At 38.6% G+C, this 18,908-nt stretch overlaps 1 protein-coding gene across 2 annotated transcripts; it reads left to right on the forward strand.

Moving 5' to 3' along the window:
- Positions 1–1,023: 1,023 nt before the first annotated feature.
- CALHM4 (calcium homeostasis modulator family member 4) lies at positions 1,024–11,226 on the forward strand. Of its 2 annotated transcripts, none has more exons than XM_014866140.3 (3): positions 1,024–1,184; positions 5,793–6,913; positions 10,614–11,226. In XM_014866140.3, exons 2-3 carry the CDS (start codon positions 6,212–6,214, stop codon positions 11,001–11,003), a joined length of 1,092 nt encoding a protein of 363 aa, XP_014721626.2. In that variant the 5' UTR covers positions 1,024–1,184; positions 5,793–6,211; the 3' UTR covers positions 11,004–11,226. The 2 variants fall into 2 exon arrangements, with proteins under 2 accessions (XP_014721626.2, XP_070352490.1); XM_070496389.1 differs by lacking the exon at positions 1,024–1,184 and adding an exon at positions 9,029–9,079 and having other exon boundaries at positions 6,781–6,913.
- The last annotated feature ends 7,682 nt before the right edge of the window (positions 11,227–18,908 follow it).

Consider the following 18,908-nt stretch of genomic DNA (forward strand, 5'->3'; position numbering starts at 1 on the left):
TTATGAGGAAAATCAGTTTTGCTGGGTTGTACGGTATAGATTAATAACACATGATAGTTATATAAACTACAGTTTACAGCATGGTTTTCATTTTCTTTTTCTCATTTGAATTCAACTACAATCTGTGAAGTAGTCAGTACGGTAATCATTACCATGTTATGGGATAGGAACCTAAAAGTCAGAGAGGTTAAGAAATTTGTTCAAGGTTAGCTGAATAGTAGGCAAGGAATAGGGATTTGGGCTAAATTTGTTGACTCCAAATCAAAAATCTTTTTCTTCTACACACCTTCTAATTATGTTAGAGCAAAATATTTTAGAGGTAGACTTGCAAAACCCACTAACATATGGTGACAGCATGTTGCTGGGTCCAGTTTGGAAGCAATTCTGGGTTCTGGATGAGAGATTCCTGAGAAAAATACAGAAAGGTCCTGTGTACTTGCTGGGAAGGGTGTGATGGTACAGGAATTGATTTCACTCAACTCTAATGGCTATCGTTTGGTGACATCAGAGCCACCAAGAGCATTCAGGACATGGTGGGTACATTAGAAAAAGCCAGCTCTTCCTCCAGACTTATGTGTCTCCCCCTCTGCCCTGCCCCTGCAGCCAGCACCACAGGCCTTAGGGAAGGAGTCCCTGCCAGGTGCTACCCTACAAGAGCACCACCCGCCCAAGCACAGCAGTAGGCACTGGCCGGGACCCTGGTTTGCTGCTTTCTAGCCTGTGAAACCCACTTGCCTTCAGCAGCTCTTGTGATCAGAGTGAGCCTTATGTTCCCCAAGCTCCTTCTTTTTGTGTAAAACCGCCCTTTGTTTAAACAGAAGAAAGCACAGAGGTAGGTGATGTTTCGAACAGGTTTATGATGTCTGCTCTGGAAGTAAACTAGGAAGAAGAAACATTTCAAAATAATGCAGAAGAGTTTTTCCTCCTGTATTGAGTTCTTTCGGTGGCCTAGGACTGAATTCAGAGCTGGGGCTGGAAAAACGATGCATTCTTCAATCTCATCATGTCTTCACTGCAGCCAACCAACCCAAGGAAATGATGAACCAGGCCACCCTCCTATACTGCTCTCTTGAGAGGTCTCTGGGCGGCTGAGTAGAGACTTGGGGAGATGCTAAAGGAGGAGGACATATGATCTGTCAGCTGTAGGATCACCATCGGAGATCATCCACACACTGTCAGACAAGGTAATGCTGCTTCCAGCTACCATAACATCTGGTCCAGGAGCTTGTTATCTTTTTGCAACTTCTTTTTCTAGTTAAGGCTGCTTTGGGGGTTTACTTTAACTGAATTTCTTTACATAAAATTAGTGTTGATTTGCTTGGCACCCCAATCCCACTGAAGACGCTCTGGCTATCAGACCTGATTTTCCCTATCCATGTGCCAGCATGCACTCAGTGAATGAACTGGTGGATCCCTGCTGAAGAGCAGGCATTTTATATATTAGATAAACTGGAGACAGCAAGGTAGCTTTAAGAAGGGGAACATTTGGCTATAAAGCCCCAAAGAAAATTGATTACTCACAGATGTAATCGTTCAAATCATTGACAGGTTACACACTGGTACTGCAGATGAAGTAATTAGTTCTTTCAACATTGAACAACAATAAAACCTTAAGAATTTGTCATCAACAAACTCCTTTGCAGCAAGACTTTGACACTCAAATAGTGACTTTTCATCAATCAATGCTCCATCCTCTCCTACATAGTCCCCCAAAAGAATGGTCTACGATTTTGTTTTTAACTTCCTCACTTCCCATAGATTCTATTAAACGGATTTTTTAATATAAAATTAAAAACATACAAAGATGTGGTACTTACCCCCAAGATGTACTGAACAAGTTGCTATATATACTTCAGGATTTGTTTAAAGCAATAAAGTGGTACTGACAGGTGAAATATCCTATACCCTCCTTCATTCTATTCTTTCTTCCTCAGTGGTCACCACTCCCAAGAACTTGATATTTATCATTCTTATATACGTTTTTAAAGTCTATATATGGTAGTAACCATAAAGAATATGTAATATTATTTTGTTTTAAAACTTTACATAATGCATCATATTACATGTATCCTACAGCTTGCATTTTTCTTCTAAAGTTAAGTTTTAATCATATCCATAGCTATCACTCCAGTTAATTTATTTTCACAGTTCTGTAGCAGGGATCAGCAAATTTTTTCTTTAAAGGGCCAGACAGCAAATATTATAGGCTTTACAGTCATACGGACTCTGTCACAACTATTCACCTCCGCTGTTGGAGTGGGAAAGCAGCCACAGACACCTCAGGAACAGGCATGGTTGTGATTCAATAAAACTTTATTTATAAACACTGAGATTTGAATTTCACATAATTTTCACGTCACAAAATATTAAAAAAAATTTTCCAATTATTTTTAAATGTAAAAACCATTCTTAGCTCACAAACCATACAAAACAGGCAGTGGGCCAGTTTGGTCTATGAGCCATAGAGTGCCAACCCCTACTCTATAGCATTCTATTACCATGTTTATTAATCTGTTTCCTTCTTACTGGACATTAATACCGAAATTTCTTCTGTCATCTCATACACGATCATGTGTTTGGCAAATGATTTATCGGGAACTTTTAAAAATGTTTATTCTCTATTTTTAGGGTCTGGAATACTATATATCTTAGACAAACCTTGCTAATTTTGTTCTTCACATCTTTTATATCCTAATGTTTATTTGATCATCCTTTTTAATAGAGATGTTTAAAATCTCTCTCTATGATTATAAGAATTCTCCTTATAATTTGATCAGTTTTTGCTTTATGTATTTCAAAGTTATGCAGTCACAGACATACAAATTGATCACGGTCAGATCTTCATAATGGATTGTTCCTTTTATTTGAGGGGAGTATTCAAAAATAGCGCTCTTGACACTTTTTGCTATTAGTTCAGTTTTACCCAAAATATTAATATTATTATTCCCAGTGATACATATTTCAATATCTTTATTTTTCAAGCTTTGTATGTTGTCTAGTTTTGAGTGTGTCACTTGTAAGCAGTATGACTCTATTTTTTAATCTCTGTAGGTGAGTTTACTCCAGCTTTGGTGTGGTGGTGAACAGCTTGGACCAGACCACCTGGGTCCTAATCCTGGTTCTTCCACTCATCTCTGTGTGACCCTGTGCAATTTCCTTAATCTCACCACACCTTGGTTTTCTCATCTGTAAAAAAGTTGAGGATAATATTAGTACTTCATCATAGGGTTATTGTAGGGGTTAAATAAGGTAAAGTTCTTAGAACAGTGTCTAGCATGGAGTAAGCACTCAGTAATTGTTAACTAAAGTTTTTTTGTTTTATTATTGACATGTTTGGTCTCATTTATACCATCATTTTGCTTTTTTTTTATCTTTTTCTCTTTCTTTACCATCTCTTTTCCTGTCAATAGCCCCTGTTTATTTCCTCTGTTTTTTGAATGACGTGTACACTGTATTTCTATTATTTAATAATTATACTTAAAAATTTTACTGCTTTATTGAAACATAATTGATATATAATTTGATGAGTTTTGACATATGTACCCACACTGAAGGCATCAAATCAATCAATATAGCTAACCTTTCCATCACCACCATTTTAACTGTGTTATCTTAGATTCTTTGTCTATTTGGCATCCATTAATTACAGGCTACACTAACAGCCAAAGTAGTTTATATCTCCCGTGTGACTCAGAGCCCACGCTCTGAGCCACCTTCTTGTCTAACTCTTATACACGAAGCCAATATTTCCCCTGCTCTAGGTCAACCCAGGACCTGGCACCGGACAAGTGGTGACAGCTGACAGCTCCTATCTCCCAAACTGGCTAAAATTATTTAAACTAGCCAAGTTTAAGCTGTTTCCCCTGCCTGCCTTGCCTTTCCCATGGAAACCCCAATAAAAGCTCTTGTCCAGGCTTTCTGCTCCTCTTTTCTGACTCCTGACAAAAACTGGTGCTTCTCCATGTGGCCCTGTGTGGCCTGGCATGCCCCCTTCTCTCGGTAAATGGAAATAATAAATTCTTCTTTCAATGACATTGGCTTCTCTATATCATCACTCCATCACCTCTGTAAATTAAAATCCCTTGGGCACATATTGATACAACCCACAGAAGTCTTCTCATGCTCTCTGGTAATCTCTTTCTTCTTATTCTTCCTCCCCCTACTCCTTAAGCAAGCACTGGTCTGTTTTCTGTCAGTATAGATTAATTTATATTTTTTAGAATTTGATATAAATAGAGTCATATATTATGTACTCCTTTGCTTGAATGCTTTGATTTAGAAAATTATTTGGAATTCATTCTTGTTGTTGTATATATCAATAATTTATTCCTTTTATCTTGCTGAGTAGTATTCCATTATATAGATATATAACAATTTGTTGATACACTCACTTGTTGATGGGCATTTATGTTGTTTCCATTTTGTAGCTATTATAAAGAAAACTTCTATGGATGTCCATGTACAAGTTTTCGTATGGACATATGCTTTCATTTCTCTTGAGTAAACAACTAGGAGATAAATGACTGTGTTATATTGTGGGTGAATAGTTAACTTTTAAGAAACTGACAGTTTTCCAAAGTGGTTGTTCCGTTTTAGATTCCTACTATCAGTGTGTGAGAGTTCCAGTTGCTCTGAAATCTTCAGCAATATTTAGTATGGTCAGTTTTTTTAAATTTCAGCCATTTTAGTAGTGAGAGTGATATCTTATTATAATCATGTATTGCCTTAGTTGCATCTTTTAAAATAGAAAGCAGTTATTTCTACAGCTAATAACTAAAGGAACTTTAAAAATATTGTATTTGTACTTATTATTTTTTTCTCTCATGTCTTTCCTCTGAGTTCATTTTCCTCCTTGCTGAAATATATCATTTAATAATCCTCTTACTAAAGTTCTGTGGGTGGTAAATTTCCTTAGTCTTTATGTATCTTTATTTTGCTGTCTTCAGTGGTAATTTAGCTGGTGCTAAGCACTTGGAAGATACTGTCTTCTGCTCTCTATTGTTACTGATAAATCTCCTGTCAGTCTATTGTCATTCTTTGTAGGCTATGTGTCTCTTCTTTCTGGTAGCTTTTAAGAATCTCTCTTTATTTTTCACACTTTGAGGTTTTTCTATGATGTATCTATATGTGGATTTATCTTTATTTACACTGCTCAGAACATCTAACACTCTTCTGATGGGAGAATTTTCTTTGATTCTGCAAAATTCTCAGTTATTTCTCTTCCAGTGTTGCTTCTCTGCCTATCCCTTCATTTTTTTCTTCTGAAACTCCTATTACACAGATCATGGAGTTGCTAAATCTGTCTTCTATTCCCTTTAATTGGTTTTTAAAATATATTATTTTATTCCTTTCTCTTTTTGTACTGCATTTTGGGTGAATTCCTCAACATTATGTTTCAATATACTAATTATGTATTTAACTATGTCTAGTTGAGAGTTTATTTGAGAAGAGACATTTATATCTCATTTACTTTTTATAAGCCCAACCAAGACTAGTCCCTTGCATTTTATATAGAAGTTTGACAATAAATATCTACTGATTAAATAAATATAGAAAACACCTTACATGGTTGATCATTTTATTTCTTGTTCATAGATGTATAACCATTAACCACCCAAATATCACATTTTCATATAAAATATTTTATATGAAATATATTTTAATTTTCATACAAAAAGATCCATATAAACAAATTTGCAACTTAAAAAGCAACACATTATTATTTTAAACTCTGTCAATACAAACAGATTTTTATGCAAAGTTACCATGTTTTTGTTGTGGTTTGTCTTTAGGGGTACCCAAGGCTGCTTTTGTCTTTTGGGAAAGCTGGTGGAATCTTCTGGCAGGAGTCTTAGGTTACGAACGTTCAAGACAGCCCTAAATTTTGGATCCCTCCAGTATTTGATAATTTCTACTTTTTTCTGTCATAATTTTATGGTAACCAAATCCCGGTCTAGTACAAAGGTAAGAATGTTCTCCATTTCGCTTCCAGCACTCCGTTTGCTGGTGATGAGCATTTTGTGTCACACAAAGCAGCACAAGAAAAAGATGGCAGAGTTGGCTTGCAAGCAGCCATCCTCTCTTTAGTGGGAAGACAGACTGAAGAAGTTTTCCCCTTCACTCATCCCAGGTGAATCTCTCCTTCAATTTCTTCCAGCTGTGATCTGAACTGCGTTTATTAGCTCAGGATTCACAAAGTACACAAGGAAAGATGCTAGGATCCTTTAAACATATAAGGATGTTGGGTCGCTTGACACAACCAGTTAAACCAGTAAGATCTCATAAAATGGTTATAGCTGCTGGAGTCCAGTGGTCAGAAGGGCTACAGACTGATTTGTTTAAGAGCTTCCTAAGGATGAGCCTAACTCTCAACAGCATCGTATCTTCTCTGCAGAGGAGTGGAACATTTATCAATTCTTTAATTGCTGCTTTGACTATTGGTGGGCAACAACTGTTCTCCTCTTTCACGTTCAGATGTCCCTGTCAGGTCGGGAAAAATTTCTATTATGGTTCTGCTTTTCTGGTCATTCCTGCCTTGATCCTTCTGGTGGCTGGCTATGCTCTGAGAAGCCAGACGTGGACCATTTCCAGTGAATACTGCTGCAGCTGTACCCCTCCACACCGGCAAATCAGACCCCTGGAGCGCAAGCTGGCTTGCCTGAGGTTCTTCAGCATCACCGGGAGGGCCCTCGTAGCTCCATTAACGTGGCTGGCGGTGACCCTGCTGACAGGCACCTACTATGAATGTGCAGCAAGCGAATTCGCATCCGTGGACCATTACCCAGTGTTTGACAATGTCAGTGCCAGCAAACGGGAAGAGATCCTAGCTGGGTTTCCATGTTGCAAATCTGCTCCATCTGATGTGATTCTCGTAAGAGATGAGGTTGCTCTTCTGCACAGATACCAGTCACAAGTAAGTTCTTGATTTTTTTCTCCTATGCTCTCCCATATTAACGACAGTCACTGGACACATTTCACATTCTTGCTGATTCTCATATTGTCTAATTATGGAACACAAACTAGATGCCATTCATCAAAGTGATTTCTGAAGAATGGCTATAAAAATATAGTTGGGATCTGGGGCCTTGGAGTCAGCAGACCTGGATGGGACTCTTGCTTTGCTACTTATTAACCTGCGAAAACTTATACAAGTTATATAACTTATCCATGCTTCACTTTTCTCAGCTGTAAAATGGGGATATGAATAGGATCTACCACCTAGGATTGGAGTGAGTAACAAATGAGCTAATACATCTGAAGTGCTCAGTATTGTGTCCAGAATCCATATTGAAAACAATGAATTTTAAATATTATTATTAAAATTATTACTATATTACTAAATTTCATCTTTCTGCACATACATATTCTTAAATATGAATTCTTATATATTAAAATCTCATCTAACATTAGAGGAAGCTTAATTATGATTAACAATAAACGTCAATAATGGTTCTAAATTTAGTATCCTTGGGAGGTTTGTGTGAGGGGGTGGGGTGAAGTTGCAGGAAGACCTGAACCTACTGCACTTTTGGTTAAATTTAAAAAGTGTGAAAGTGCATTTTTACCAGTAGAGAAAGAGTCATTGACTTTCATCAGTTTCTCTAAGGGATTCGGGGAAAAACGCTTTTTTGATCCATGGCAATACAATAAAAAAGCATTATTCTTTAAACTACTTATTGTAAAGGCATACTTTTTCGGTGCAGAAGATTGGCCCTGAGTTAATATCTGTTGCCAATCTTCCTCTTTTTTCTTGAGGAAGATTGTCCCTGAGCTAATGTCTGTGCCAGTCTTCCTCTATTTTGTATGTGGGATGCTGCCACAGCCTGGCTTGATGAGTGCTGTATAGCTCTGCACTTGGGATCTGAATCCACGAACCCTGGGCTGCCAAAGTGGAGCATGCAAACTTAATCACTATGCCACAGGGCAGGCCGGGCATACACATTTTTTGACCCATCACTTTTCAGTTATTAAAATTTAGAAGTGCTAATGCTATTTAGTTGGAGAAAATTACTATCAATACACAGCACACTGAAGTGTTGCATATGGCCTAGTTTAAGCAAAATTGGAAATCCCATTAAGACAGGCTTTGTCTCAACCTTTTTATACTAGCCCTAAAGCTCAGGCAGAGGAGCTATGTGAAGATAGGTGAAAACTCAAATAATCAATGGGGCAATTTTAATTTTAAAAAGTGTTCTTGCTTAAGAAAAACTAAGATCTAATACACATCAGTAAGATTTTCTCAAAGTCAAAATAAAATGTCTTACTTGATGCATACACAGACTTCTGTGAAAAGAGTTTTACTGTTCCGAGTGCCATCAGCCAGTGGGTTTTTTGGTTTAGTGACAACAAACCTAATATTTATCGAGATGTTTATCATATACTGTAAAAATATTTTATATCAACTAAAATCCTCATAATATGAAGAGACAGGTATAATCAACCCCATTTTACAGATACGGAAACTGAAGCTCAAAGAGTTTATGTAACTTTCATAAGTTCATGGAGCTAATAAATGATTGATCAAGATACTCGAGGATCATGCTGTTTCCATTTCACCAGGCTGCCTTTTGCAACCATCTCAAACTTCAGTCTCATTTGAGGAATATATATTAGTCTTTTAGTTGATTATTCTGAGTTGACCACAAGATTACATTAAGTTCAAATCCCTTCTCCGCCCATACCTCGTTCTACAATATCTTCCTGACTGGTTCCACCCCATTTTAATCTACCTTCTGTACCCATGCAAAATTGTCTTTCTAAATGCAAATTGGATGGGGAACCACCCCCCTCCATATAAAGTCCTTCAATGATTTTCCCCCAGCCTAAGCACAAATCCAAACTCTTGATATGACATACAAGGGCCTTCAGTAGCTGACCCCGCCCGCTTTTCCGCATAATTCCCATGACTCTGTGAATCCAAACTTCTTGAGGTTCTCCTACTCTTCACACTTTATTTTTCTGCCTTCTTCCCTTATTTGAACTCTCCTCAACTTCTGGCATCCGGTGAACTCCTCTTCAATAATTTAAGTCTGAGCATCATCTCCGCTGGGAATTGTTTCCTGATACTCCTCTGCCTTAAGTGAGTTCATTTCTCTTCCGTTGTGCTTCCTCGGGCCCCGTGTTTACTCATATCAAAAACTAGCACATTTTACCACATTTCTTGGCTTGCTATTTTGTCTCTTTCTTTAGGTTTAAAGATTGTGGAAAGAATGAACATATCAAATTATTCACACTGAGTTCCCATAACCAAGCGTCACTTACAGCACCTGGTGGGAGGTCAACCTAGGGCTCAATAAACGACAGCTGATGATTTAATGGGCACCTGAGATGGCCTTTCCTCTGCCATGCTGGCCTCTATTAAGTTAAATCACGATGAGCATCACTTTGTAGCTTTTTAACCTCCACAGAGTGCAGCTACCCCAGCAGGCACACGCTGGTAATTCCAGTCCTGTCGGTGAATCACAAGCTGTGGAAGAACCTTGACCTCCCAGACAGTGGCTGCCTACTGCTGACTCTCCTAAATGTGTGGAACTTGTCTCTCTCACTTTACACAACCATCACTAAATATTAAAAACAGAGAATAATGAAAGGAAAAAAAAGGACACTAAGAGTAGAGAACAGCCATTTATGTCAACCTTTAAAAGTGGACACTAAATAGTTACAAATAAAATCTAGTTCATATTCCTTTCAGAGCATATTTCAAAAATGAATCATAACACTGGTCAGCAAATGAGTATTTGAAGGAGGAGGGAAATGAAAAGGAAAATAATAAAGTGCTACCCATTTAGGGACATAAAAGTCTGCTCACTTTCTTTTTTGGTCACAAGAAATAAAAGAAAGAGTGACTTAGGAAGAAATATCAATGAATACTTGTTGGCACCTTAGGAAGCCATTGAAAACACCTTAGGAAGCTACCATTATTAGCTATCATATCATCATTTTCATCACCATCATTATCAAATATTTATCAAGTCCCCAAAGACTGCCTGAGCCTGTAGCTGATGGTTGAAAAATAAAGTTGAGCTAAAAGCAAAGAATGTAGCTTATGTACCTTATGCAAGGGTAATTGGTGGGTTATAGCGTCTGCCACTTCAAGGACAGTATTTAGAATCCATTCCAAGTTACCTGGTCAATATCCTTTGTAATCCAAAAACCAAGTTGAAATGGTTGGGCCTCTGCCCTCCATCACACCTCTATACATTTCAAATGACCAGTGCCTTGTTAATATGTTAAAGACTAGAAAAACAAATTTCTTTTTTTTTTTTTTTAAAGATTTTATTTTTTCCTTTTTCTCCCCAAAGCCCCCCGGTACATAGTTGTGTATTCTTCGTTGTGGGTTCCTCTAGTTGTGGCATGTGGGACGCCGCCTCAGCGTGGTCTGACGAGCAGTGCCATGTCCGCGCCCAGGATTCGAACCGACGAAACACTGGGCCGCCTGCAGCGGAGCGCGTGAACTTAACCACTCGGCCACGGGGCCAGCCCCTAGAAAAACAAATTTCTTACCCACAGTTTAGTTCTCAGTTTTGTAGGAAATCCTTCTTACTATGGCTTCTTACTACAGAATATTTGATGTATTGATGTTTTATGTTTTTCTTTTAAATAATTACGTGAAGATGCTGGGCTGGATTTTGATCACCTTGGCAACTATCGCTGTCCTAGCCTCCTGCTGTTTGGCGAGATGCTGCTCTCCCCTCACCTCTCTGCAGCATTACTACTGGACCAACCAGCTCCATAATGAGAGGGAGCTCTTTGAACAAGCTGCAGAGCAGCACTCCCGGCTCCTCATCATGCAGCGCATAAAGAAAATATTTGGTTTCATTCCTGGAAAGGAAGATATCAAACACATCCGTATTCCTTCGTGTCAGGACTGGAGGGAGATTTCAGCACCCAGTCTTCTCTGCATGGGTGATGACTTGCAAGGTCATCACTATAGCTTCCTTGGAGACAGGGTGGATGAGGATAATGAGGAAAGCAAATCAAGAGGTATTGAATTACAACCTTGATTATAGTATCTTTCACAATTCAGGTTGCTGAACAGGTACTTTATTTTTGTGATGATGGAATTTCAATGTAATCTGTTCATCTTTTTCTCTCCCTTCTGATACTTGTTTACATAAGTCTAGCCAAAATCAATTGATCTGATAATTGTGCCAACCTCTTTTTGAAATTTCCCTAATGGTCTGGTAATGCCTATGTCGGTCTGAATAAAACAACATGGAATTTGAAGTCATATCAAAATTTGAATCTTGATTCTGTTATTTAGTAGCTGTGTGATAATTAATCTTTTTGAGTGTCAGTTTGTTATCTGCACGCAGTAGCTACATCACAGAGATGTGATGGAGATTACATGTGATAATATAAGCAAAGTGCTAGCATAGTGCCTTTTATAAAGTAAGTGCTGATACGTGTTACTTTCTCCCTTTCTCTTTGCATTCCATGTCTTCTATTTCACCTGTCTCTAATTTCTGGTTTTCCTTTTTTCTACCTCTATATAACATCCAGGAATTTTTCACTGCTTCCTCCTCTTTATTCAAGCTTAAATATCTGAACTTTTGGGAATCAGGATATAAAGCCCTTTCTAAACTGGCAGTATGTAAAGGAGAAGCCCATGCAAGACAGTCTTGAGTCATCCTGTCACAACCAGGGGAAGACGATGCATTATTGTATCATCATTAGTATCATGAATGTTACTTGGAGCACCGCCACACCAGGAACATTTGTTTTAGCCATGACGTGTAAAGTTTATTCTAGAAAGTTTCCCCTTGATGCTCCAACACAGAGACACCATCTGTGTCTTTTCATTACCAAATTACACCTTTGCTCTCAAAAATCCATTTGAGGAAGCAAGACTGCACCCTCTGTTTGTCTATCCATTATCTAGAACTCCAAAAGGGGATGCCTGCCTGACTTTTCTCTGCATGACTTTGCACTTCTAATATCTGACAACTTTCTAATTTATCTTGATTATTTCTGATATATGTAGTATTAAGCAACTGGTTCATTGGCCAAAATAAGCAAAATGAGGGCTTTTATTTTCTAAACCCAAACAATGGCTGCTCACTGGGCAATGGACCAACTCCCAATAGTCAGGCTGACTTTCAAGATCTACTTTCAAGAAGACCAGAGAACATGACTGTCTAAAACACAATCAATTACTTGGTAATCTACTTTTATGCATCATAGAAGAAAGAGTCTATTTTTTGTGAAATTATGGGTCTTTCAAACTTAATAGGAACAAACAGAAAATCAATTTTAAGGAAGCCATTTTTTTTTTAACCAGTAACAGATGCATAGAGTAGTACTTTGGTGGGGCAGGATATCTGTTCCTCCATCACCATTACTTATTGGGCAAGTCAGTCAGTCTCTCTGGGACTCAACTATTTCATCTATAAAATAGGGATAATGATACCTTTCCTGCTGGAAGGAAAGGAACTGAACCAAATGAATTCTTGAGATCCCTTCTAAATCTCATAAGATTTTTATGTTCATGTTTATAGGTATACAGGTCAATATGTACAATCTGCTGGAATGGTGGTAGGTCTGGGTTGTGTCTTTTGGAAGGAAAATATCACCAAGTTTGATTCTGAGCTTTCTCTAAAGACATTTGCTGGCATTCCACTTTTAAAAGAATGTTAATGTATGGATCTTTTTCAAGTGGCCAAGGAAAGCTATTCCACTTTGTCACCTAACTTTATATACAGTATTGGTATGACATTACCAGAGGGAACTTTAAAAAAATAGAACCAAATTTGGAAAGTAACTAGGGTCCTAGTTTGGCTCTGATATAAATGAGCCATGTAAATATGGAAGGTCACATCCACTTTGTTCTCTATCATCTCTTCCAGCTCAAAAATTCTATTGCTCTAAGTATCTGAGAATTTTTGAAATTCCTTTGTATTGGGACATCCTAGTTAAATCAACACTTTACACCATGCTCAGACTTATTTTATTAATTTTCTTGGAATATACCAGAGTAAATACTCTTCAATAAGATTTTCAGTTAACAGCAAAATCAAAGAGTATACGAAGTTAAAACATTACATAATCAGAAACAAGATAGTAGTTATTTATACACTAACACCAGGAAACTTTCTTTCCACTAGATTCTGGAAGCCCTTTCTACATAAAACTTTTTCAGAGTATGACATACACAGTTTATATTTTGGACCACTTAATCATGATCTTCCATTATAGCTTTCTAGCAAAGGATTATAAGTATTCTCTGGCTCTTCCACATGGCTTCAAAGGGTTTTACAGCATCTATGTGAACATGTAAAGGGTAGTACACATCCTTGAGATTTCATTGTATATTATCCATTTCAAACTAAATAAATTAAATTCCCAGTCTTTTTTTTTTTTGTCCAGAGTATTCTTTTGTTCCACAGCCATACAAAACTTTCCCATTAAGAACATGTATTTCCTCCCCTTTATGCTTAATGGATTTATATAATTTTAAAACATATAATTAAAATCAATTATATGCTAATACAACCTTATATTTTGCTACCAAATGCTCTTGGCTACTATATCAAATGCTGTGGCTTGGCATATATACAGACTTTCTCATTTCTTAACTTCAAACTTGTCAGCTGCCACATTCCTCTGCCACAATCTAAGTTGCCTCCTTTCTAGGAGACAAGTACAATCCCAATGTTTGGATGTGTTTTACTCAGTGTTTTTTATGTTTACCAAAGCAGAATTATACTTACACTCGTCATCTTCTTTGTCTCCTTTCTCTGTTCTCAATCTCCAATTCATTTTTTTAAAATTCTATTTTTTTGATTATAATAAGAAACAACAATTGTTACTTTATAAAGTGTTTTCTTGCATTCTGTTTGTAGCACAAAGGGAAATCACATTAACCTTAAAACTTTGAAATACGACAGCCAACCAAAGGCCTTTGAAATGCGAGACTAGGTAGCTATTTGCTGCCTCAAATATAAAGTGTAAAGATACAATTTTAGCTTGTAAATAAGTCTGCTAAAATTTAGCACTGGTCACCAAAAAACAGATATAGGCAGGCTATCCTTAAAGCACACAGCTACACAACTAGATCCTTGAGCTGTGGGGCACAAATCTATAAGTGTGAACCCTGGGCCAAAGAGCAATGGTGGTATTTCCAGACAGGCAAATTACATTATTCCTGACCCGAATTACTCTTCCGTACTAACCACCAGGTACATTCGACTGCTCCAGTCTCAGTACGTCATAAAGAAATGGATTTCAAGTTTCCTCTGCTGCCCCCCAGTGGTCAAGACAGGTGTCTACACCAATCTGTAGTGGTGACAGTATCAGTAGAAGTAAAAATAATATGTACTGTGCACTATATGCATGTACTTTAAACAAATTATCCCATTTACTCACTACAAAAAACCTGATAAACAGAGTCACATATTATAAAATGACTTGCTAAAATGACATTAAACAGCATAGACAATGTGAAGGAATTTTTTGCAGTGTGAAGTCCTGTACAAATGAAATGCTTTCTCAATGATTTAATTATTTTATTAGATAACTGGTGAATCATGGGTCATAATTGGAATCCAGGCCTATCTGACTCCAATAACATAGTTCCTCCATTCTACTGATAAGGAAGCTGAGATACAGAGAAATCAAGCAATTTGCCAGAAGTCACATACCTATAAGTGATAGAGCCAGAATCCAGCCCAGAAGTCTGCCTTTTGACCCTGCACTCCACAGCACCATGTGGACTACAGCAACGGGAGGCAGCTTATCCACCTTCCAGGGCCCTGTAGGTGTTAGGAGGATTTTCCTCCTATTCCTGTTGATAAATAACTAAAACATCCTGAGCTCCAACAGTAAGGTGCTATATCACAGCTGAGCCCCCTCTTTGCACTTCCACTGCACCGGCATATAGAAGGGCATCCCCTTCAAGGCACTGTGCTTCTTAGAAAAGTGACTTGTCCACTCTCACTGGGGCATGACTTTGGACCTGAGCTACCCAATAGCCAGTGGCACTGCTTCTATGAGCCACAGTCTAGCTTCAAGCTTACCCAGGAGTGTCAGGTGTTCTTTCTCTTACGCAGGGAATGGACACAACACCGCTATAACTGGTCGATTTGTTTCCAGTAGACCATAGGTACAAAGAGTGAAAATGAAGGTCAGGAAAACATGGTCTTTCGTTAGTCATATGGTCCTGTACAAGTCAACGTCTCTGGGACTTTAATGTTCCCTTATAGAAGACAGGAGAGGGTGATAAAATTGTGGGAGCGAGTGATTAAACTATTTTAAGTCACAGAGCCCCTTGAAAAGCCATTCTGGGGAAAGCTATTTTGAGGAAATATCCAGAAAAACTGTGCGTACACACAGACACAGGCTCACATATCTCAGAGTTTACACACTGTGGAAAGCTGAATAATGGCCTCCCCAAGGATGCTCTTCACTAATCGCTGGAACTTGTCAGTTTTACTTTATACCTTATATGGCAAAAGAAACTTTGCAAATGTGATCAAGCTAAGGATCTTGAGACGGGAGGATTATCCCAGATTATCCAGGTGGACCGGATGTAATCACAAGGGTCTTTATAAGAGAGTTGCAGGAGGAAGCAGAGTCAGAGAAAAGGTAAAGTGGCAATGGAAGAGAGTGTCAAAGAGTGTCAGAGTGATGCCTGAGAAGTTAGCCTTCACCTGCTTTGAAGATGGAGGGGTTCATAAACCAAGGAACGCAGGCAGCTTCTAGAAGTTAGAAAGGGCAAGGAAATGGATTCTCCTCAAGAGCCTATGGAAGGAACACAGTCCTGATGACATGATGACACCTTGACTCTAGCCCTCTGAGACTTGTGTCTCACATGTCAGAACAGTAAGAAATATATACTTTTCTTATAGTTACAGAACTATAAGATAGTAAACTTGCATTGTTTTAAGCCACTAAATTTGTGGTAGTTTGTTACTGTGGTAACAGGAAACTAATACACAAACCAACACATTTCAGGAGTTTATGAACCCACAAGCCTGTCATGAATGACATCCCCTGGATTAAGACCTCTTCAAGGTAATTTCTAGCACAAGCATCCTAAGATTCTGTATGCGCTGCTGCTCTGCCATAGGTGACACTGTTGCTCCTGAAAAATAAATAACTATATCTATAATATTTTATAAATATACAAAATACAATGTGTTCTAATATTTAAGGTGTTCTAAATACAGAAAGAACAGCTGAATATACATTTTATATGTATTTGTAAATGTTTCAGCCTAAACTACAAATAAAAAATTTTAAAATATATTTTCCTTCTGTAGTTGTGTTAGTGACATCAACAGAACAATGTATTGTAAACTATTTCATAACGTGGACATATTTCAGCATTTGAAATGCAGAAAAACAAATGCCAAAGGAAAAAAAAAACTAATCTGGATCGATGTGGTGCTTTTGTGATTATATAAATTTTATAAATCAAGAGTAATTGGCTTATTATTTAGTTTATACCTGCCATTCTTTCTCTTTGAGACAACCAGAATTTTAGAAAGCTGCCTACAAAATAAGTATCTTTACTCCAATAATGATTTAATTGATCCTCTGAGGTCCTGTGAGAAAGGTCTATATTTTGTGGAATACATAAAGCTAAAACGAAAAAATGTCCAGGTTATAACAGGCAGAGCTAGAATAATATAATTTAGTATGCAATTCAGTACCGCCTGCCATCAGGGCGCCAGGCGCTTTGTGCTCATCCTCCGAAATGTTCTGGGACCCGCCTGTCTGGGGCGCCCTGAGCCGGACCCAGCAGCGTGGACCTTTATCCGAGCGCTCTCGACCCTGTTCCCTTCGCGTGGCGAGCCCGGGGTGTTCCGAGCAGAAATGCCATTTCCCGTCGCCAGCACCCAAGCCGGCGGGGTGGGCAGGTCCTCTAGTCAGCGTCCGCACCGCCGGCTCCCGGGCGGCCACGGTGCAGGCGGCGCGCCTCTGATCCGGCAGTGCGCTGGGGCGGCGCGTCAAGTTCTCCGAGGCTCACAGCTGGCCCTTCCGATCGCTGTCCTCTGTGGTCTCTGATGGTGGTGTCCCGTACCCTCCCCGGTTGGTCAAGCGCATTCCATGCACAAGAGGCTGACCGAACGTCTAGCTCCGCCCACAGGCATCTATCTCGCTTGTCCTCTCACCTGGTGGCCATGTAAGGAAAGTAGAAAGAAATCCTATTCTGGGGATGCAGTGATTATGGCCTAAAAAAATCCAGAAAATACATTGTTGGAAGACGTGTTGTAAATTTAACATGACTAGGAAACAAATGATCATTCACATTTTCCTGCAAACTTTGGGTAAGACTTGAATGCGTGGACATTATCGAGAGGGCGCATTCTTCGAGAAAATCATTGGGAGCAGTATTCAGGAGCAGCATGATGGACGATGGAGCTTAAGGAGTAGCGATGTGACCAGCTTTACTTAAATGGTATTAGGATATTGCAGAAGTAAGAAGAGCTATAATGTTACAAAAGAAATTACAAAGAGCCATGGCGTTGCAGTAGTAACAGCACTGCTCCCTTTTTCATGCATCACTGTGGGAGATAAGAAATTAGACAGGAACAGTGAATTTGACAACAAATAACACAAATAGGTGGTTCTTCAACCTGCACAGGAAGAGAGGCTGCATGGACACTCAGGAGAATCTTCAGGCACACTGATTAAACAATAAACAAATGCATAAGTGCCTTCTTTATTCTTCTAAATCTTCACCAGTAAATCAATGTATCTTAGGTGAGCCCATAAATTTTTAAAATATATCTTTTAATAAAATTGCTCAGATAGACAGGATCCCCACAAAAAATGTTTGCGCAGGACTGCATACCCTTAGAGGCATCCCTGACTCGACCCTTCACTATATTTTCTCTCAGGAGGCTAAAAAAGTGATTTGACTTAAATTTTACTATTCCATTTTAACTCTCCAGTTCATTTTCCTTTTTCCTCCTATACATTTTAAGTAATTCATATTGCATTTCACTAAGCCTACCTTCTTCCATACCTCTTTTGCTCTTTCGTTTCTCTCTTCCTTTTCCACCTAGTCTCTTTCAAATCCAAAGCAAAGGTGCTTGTGCGTGTGTGTGTGTGTGTGTGTGTGTGTGAGAGAGAGAGAGAGAGAGAAAGAGAGCGAGACAGGGAGAGAGAGAGGGGTGGGGAGGAGGAAGAGAAAGGAAAAGTCAAAGAGAAGATCAAAATGATCAAAATGGTCATTGCTAGGGGTGGAAGAAAAGGAGCGTGTACAAACGCTATTTTTTGTCTGCTCACCTTAGACTTTGTCCTTACATGCAAGGTAATTGGAAGTGTAGCCTGCTGAAAACTCATGTTGTCCCAACTTTGTTGTTCTCCAGAACTGAGGCCTCATCTTTTTATATGGTTCAAGAACATTAGCATCAAGGTTGTTAGGACAGTAACAACTCCACCCACAGATACCACTCTTCTGGCATGACACCTTGGGTCAGAGATGTTAACTGCTAGCTTTGAAGTCTGGTTCTACACAACTCTCTCCAAAATAAGCATGATCTTGAAGAATCATAGACTTTTACATCTGGAAAGCATCTTGAAGATCATTCTGCCCAACTTCCTCATTTTTTAGATGGGGAAGCTGAGACCCAGAAAGGGTGTGTCATGTCCAAAGACATATGGCAAATCAATTATAAAGAAATGCTATAAACTAGTCTTAGAATGCCCTGCTCCAGTGCTTTTAGAACCACATCACGTCACCACTCCATTGGATTCATTCACTCACTCTGAAAATATATAATTTGAGTGCCTACTCTGTCAGGCACTGCCCTATGTGCCAACATACAACAGTAAATAAAATCTCTGCCCTTGTGGAACTTACTTTCTAGTAGGGAGCAGAAAGAAAATAAACATAATAAATAAATCTGGTGTAATTTTAAACTGCCATGGGAAAAATCAATAGGGTAAAGGGTGTAGGT

This window comes from Equus asinus, chromosome 24, assembly GCF_041296235.1.
Source record: "Equus asinus isolate D_3611 breed Donkey chromosome 24, EquAss-T2T_v2, whole genome shotgun sequence".
NCBI classification, from domain to species: domain Eukaryota; kingdom Metazoa; phylum Chordata; class Mammalia; order Perissodactyla; family Equidae; genus Equus; species Equus asinus.

Coding starts and splice junctions, on each gene's coding strand:
- CALHM4 (XM_014866140.3), top strand. CDS start 6,212: ATGCTAGGATCCTTTAAACATATAAGGATGTTGGGTCGCTTGACACAA. Junction 6,914..10,613: donor TGCACAGATACCAGTCACAA/GTAAGTTCTTGA, acceptor AATTACGTGAAG/ATGCTGGGCTGGATTTTGAT.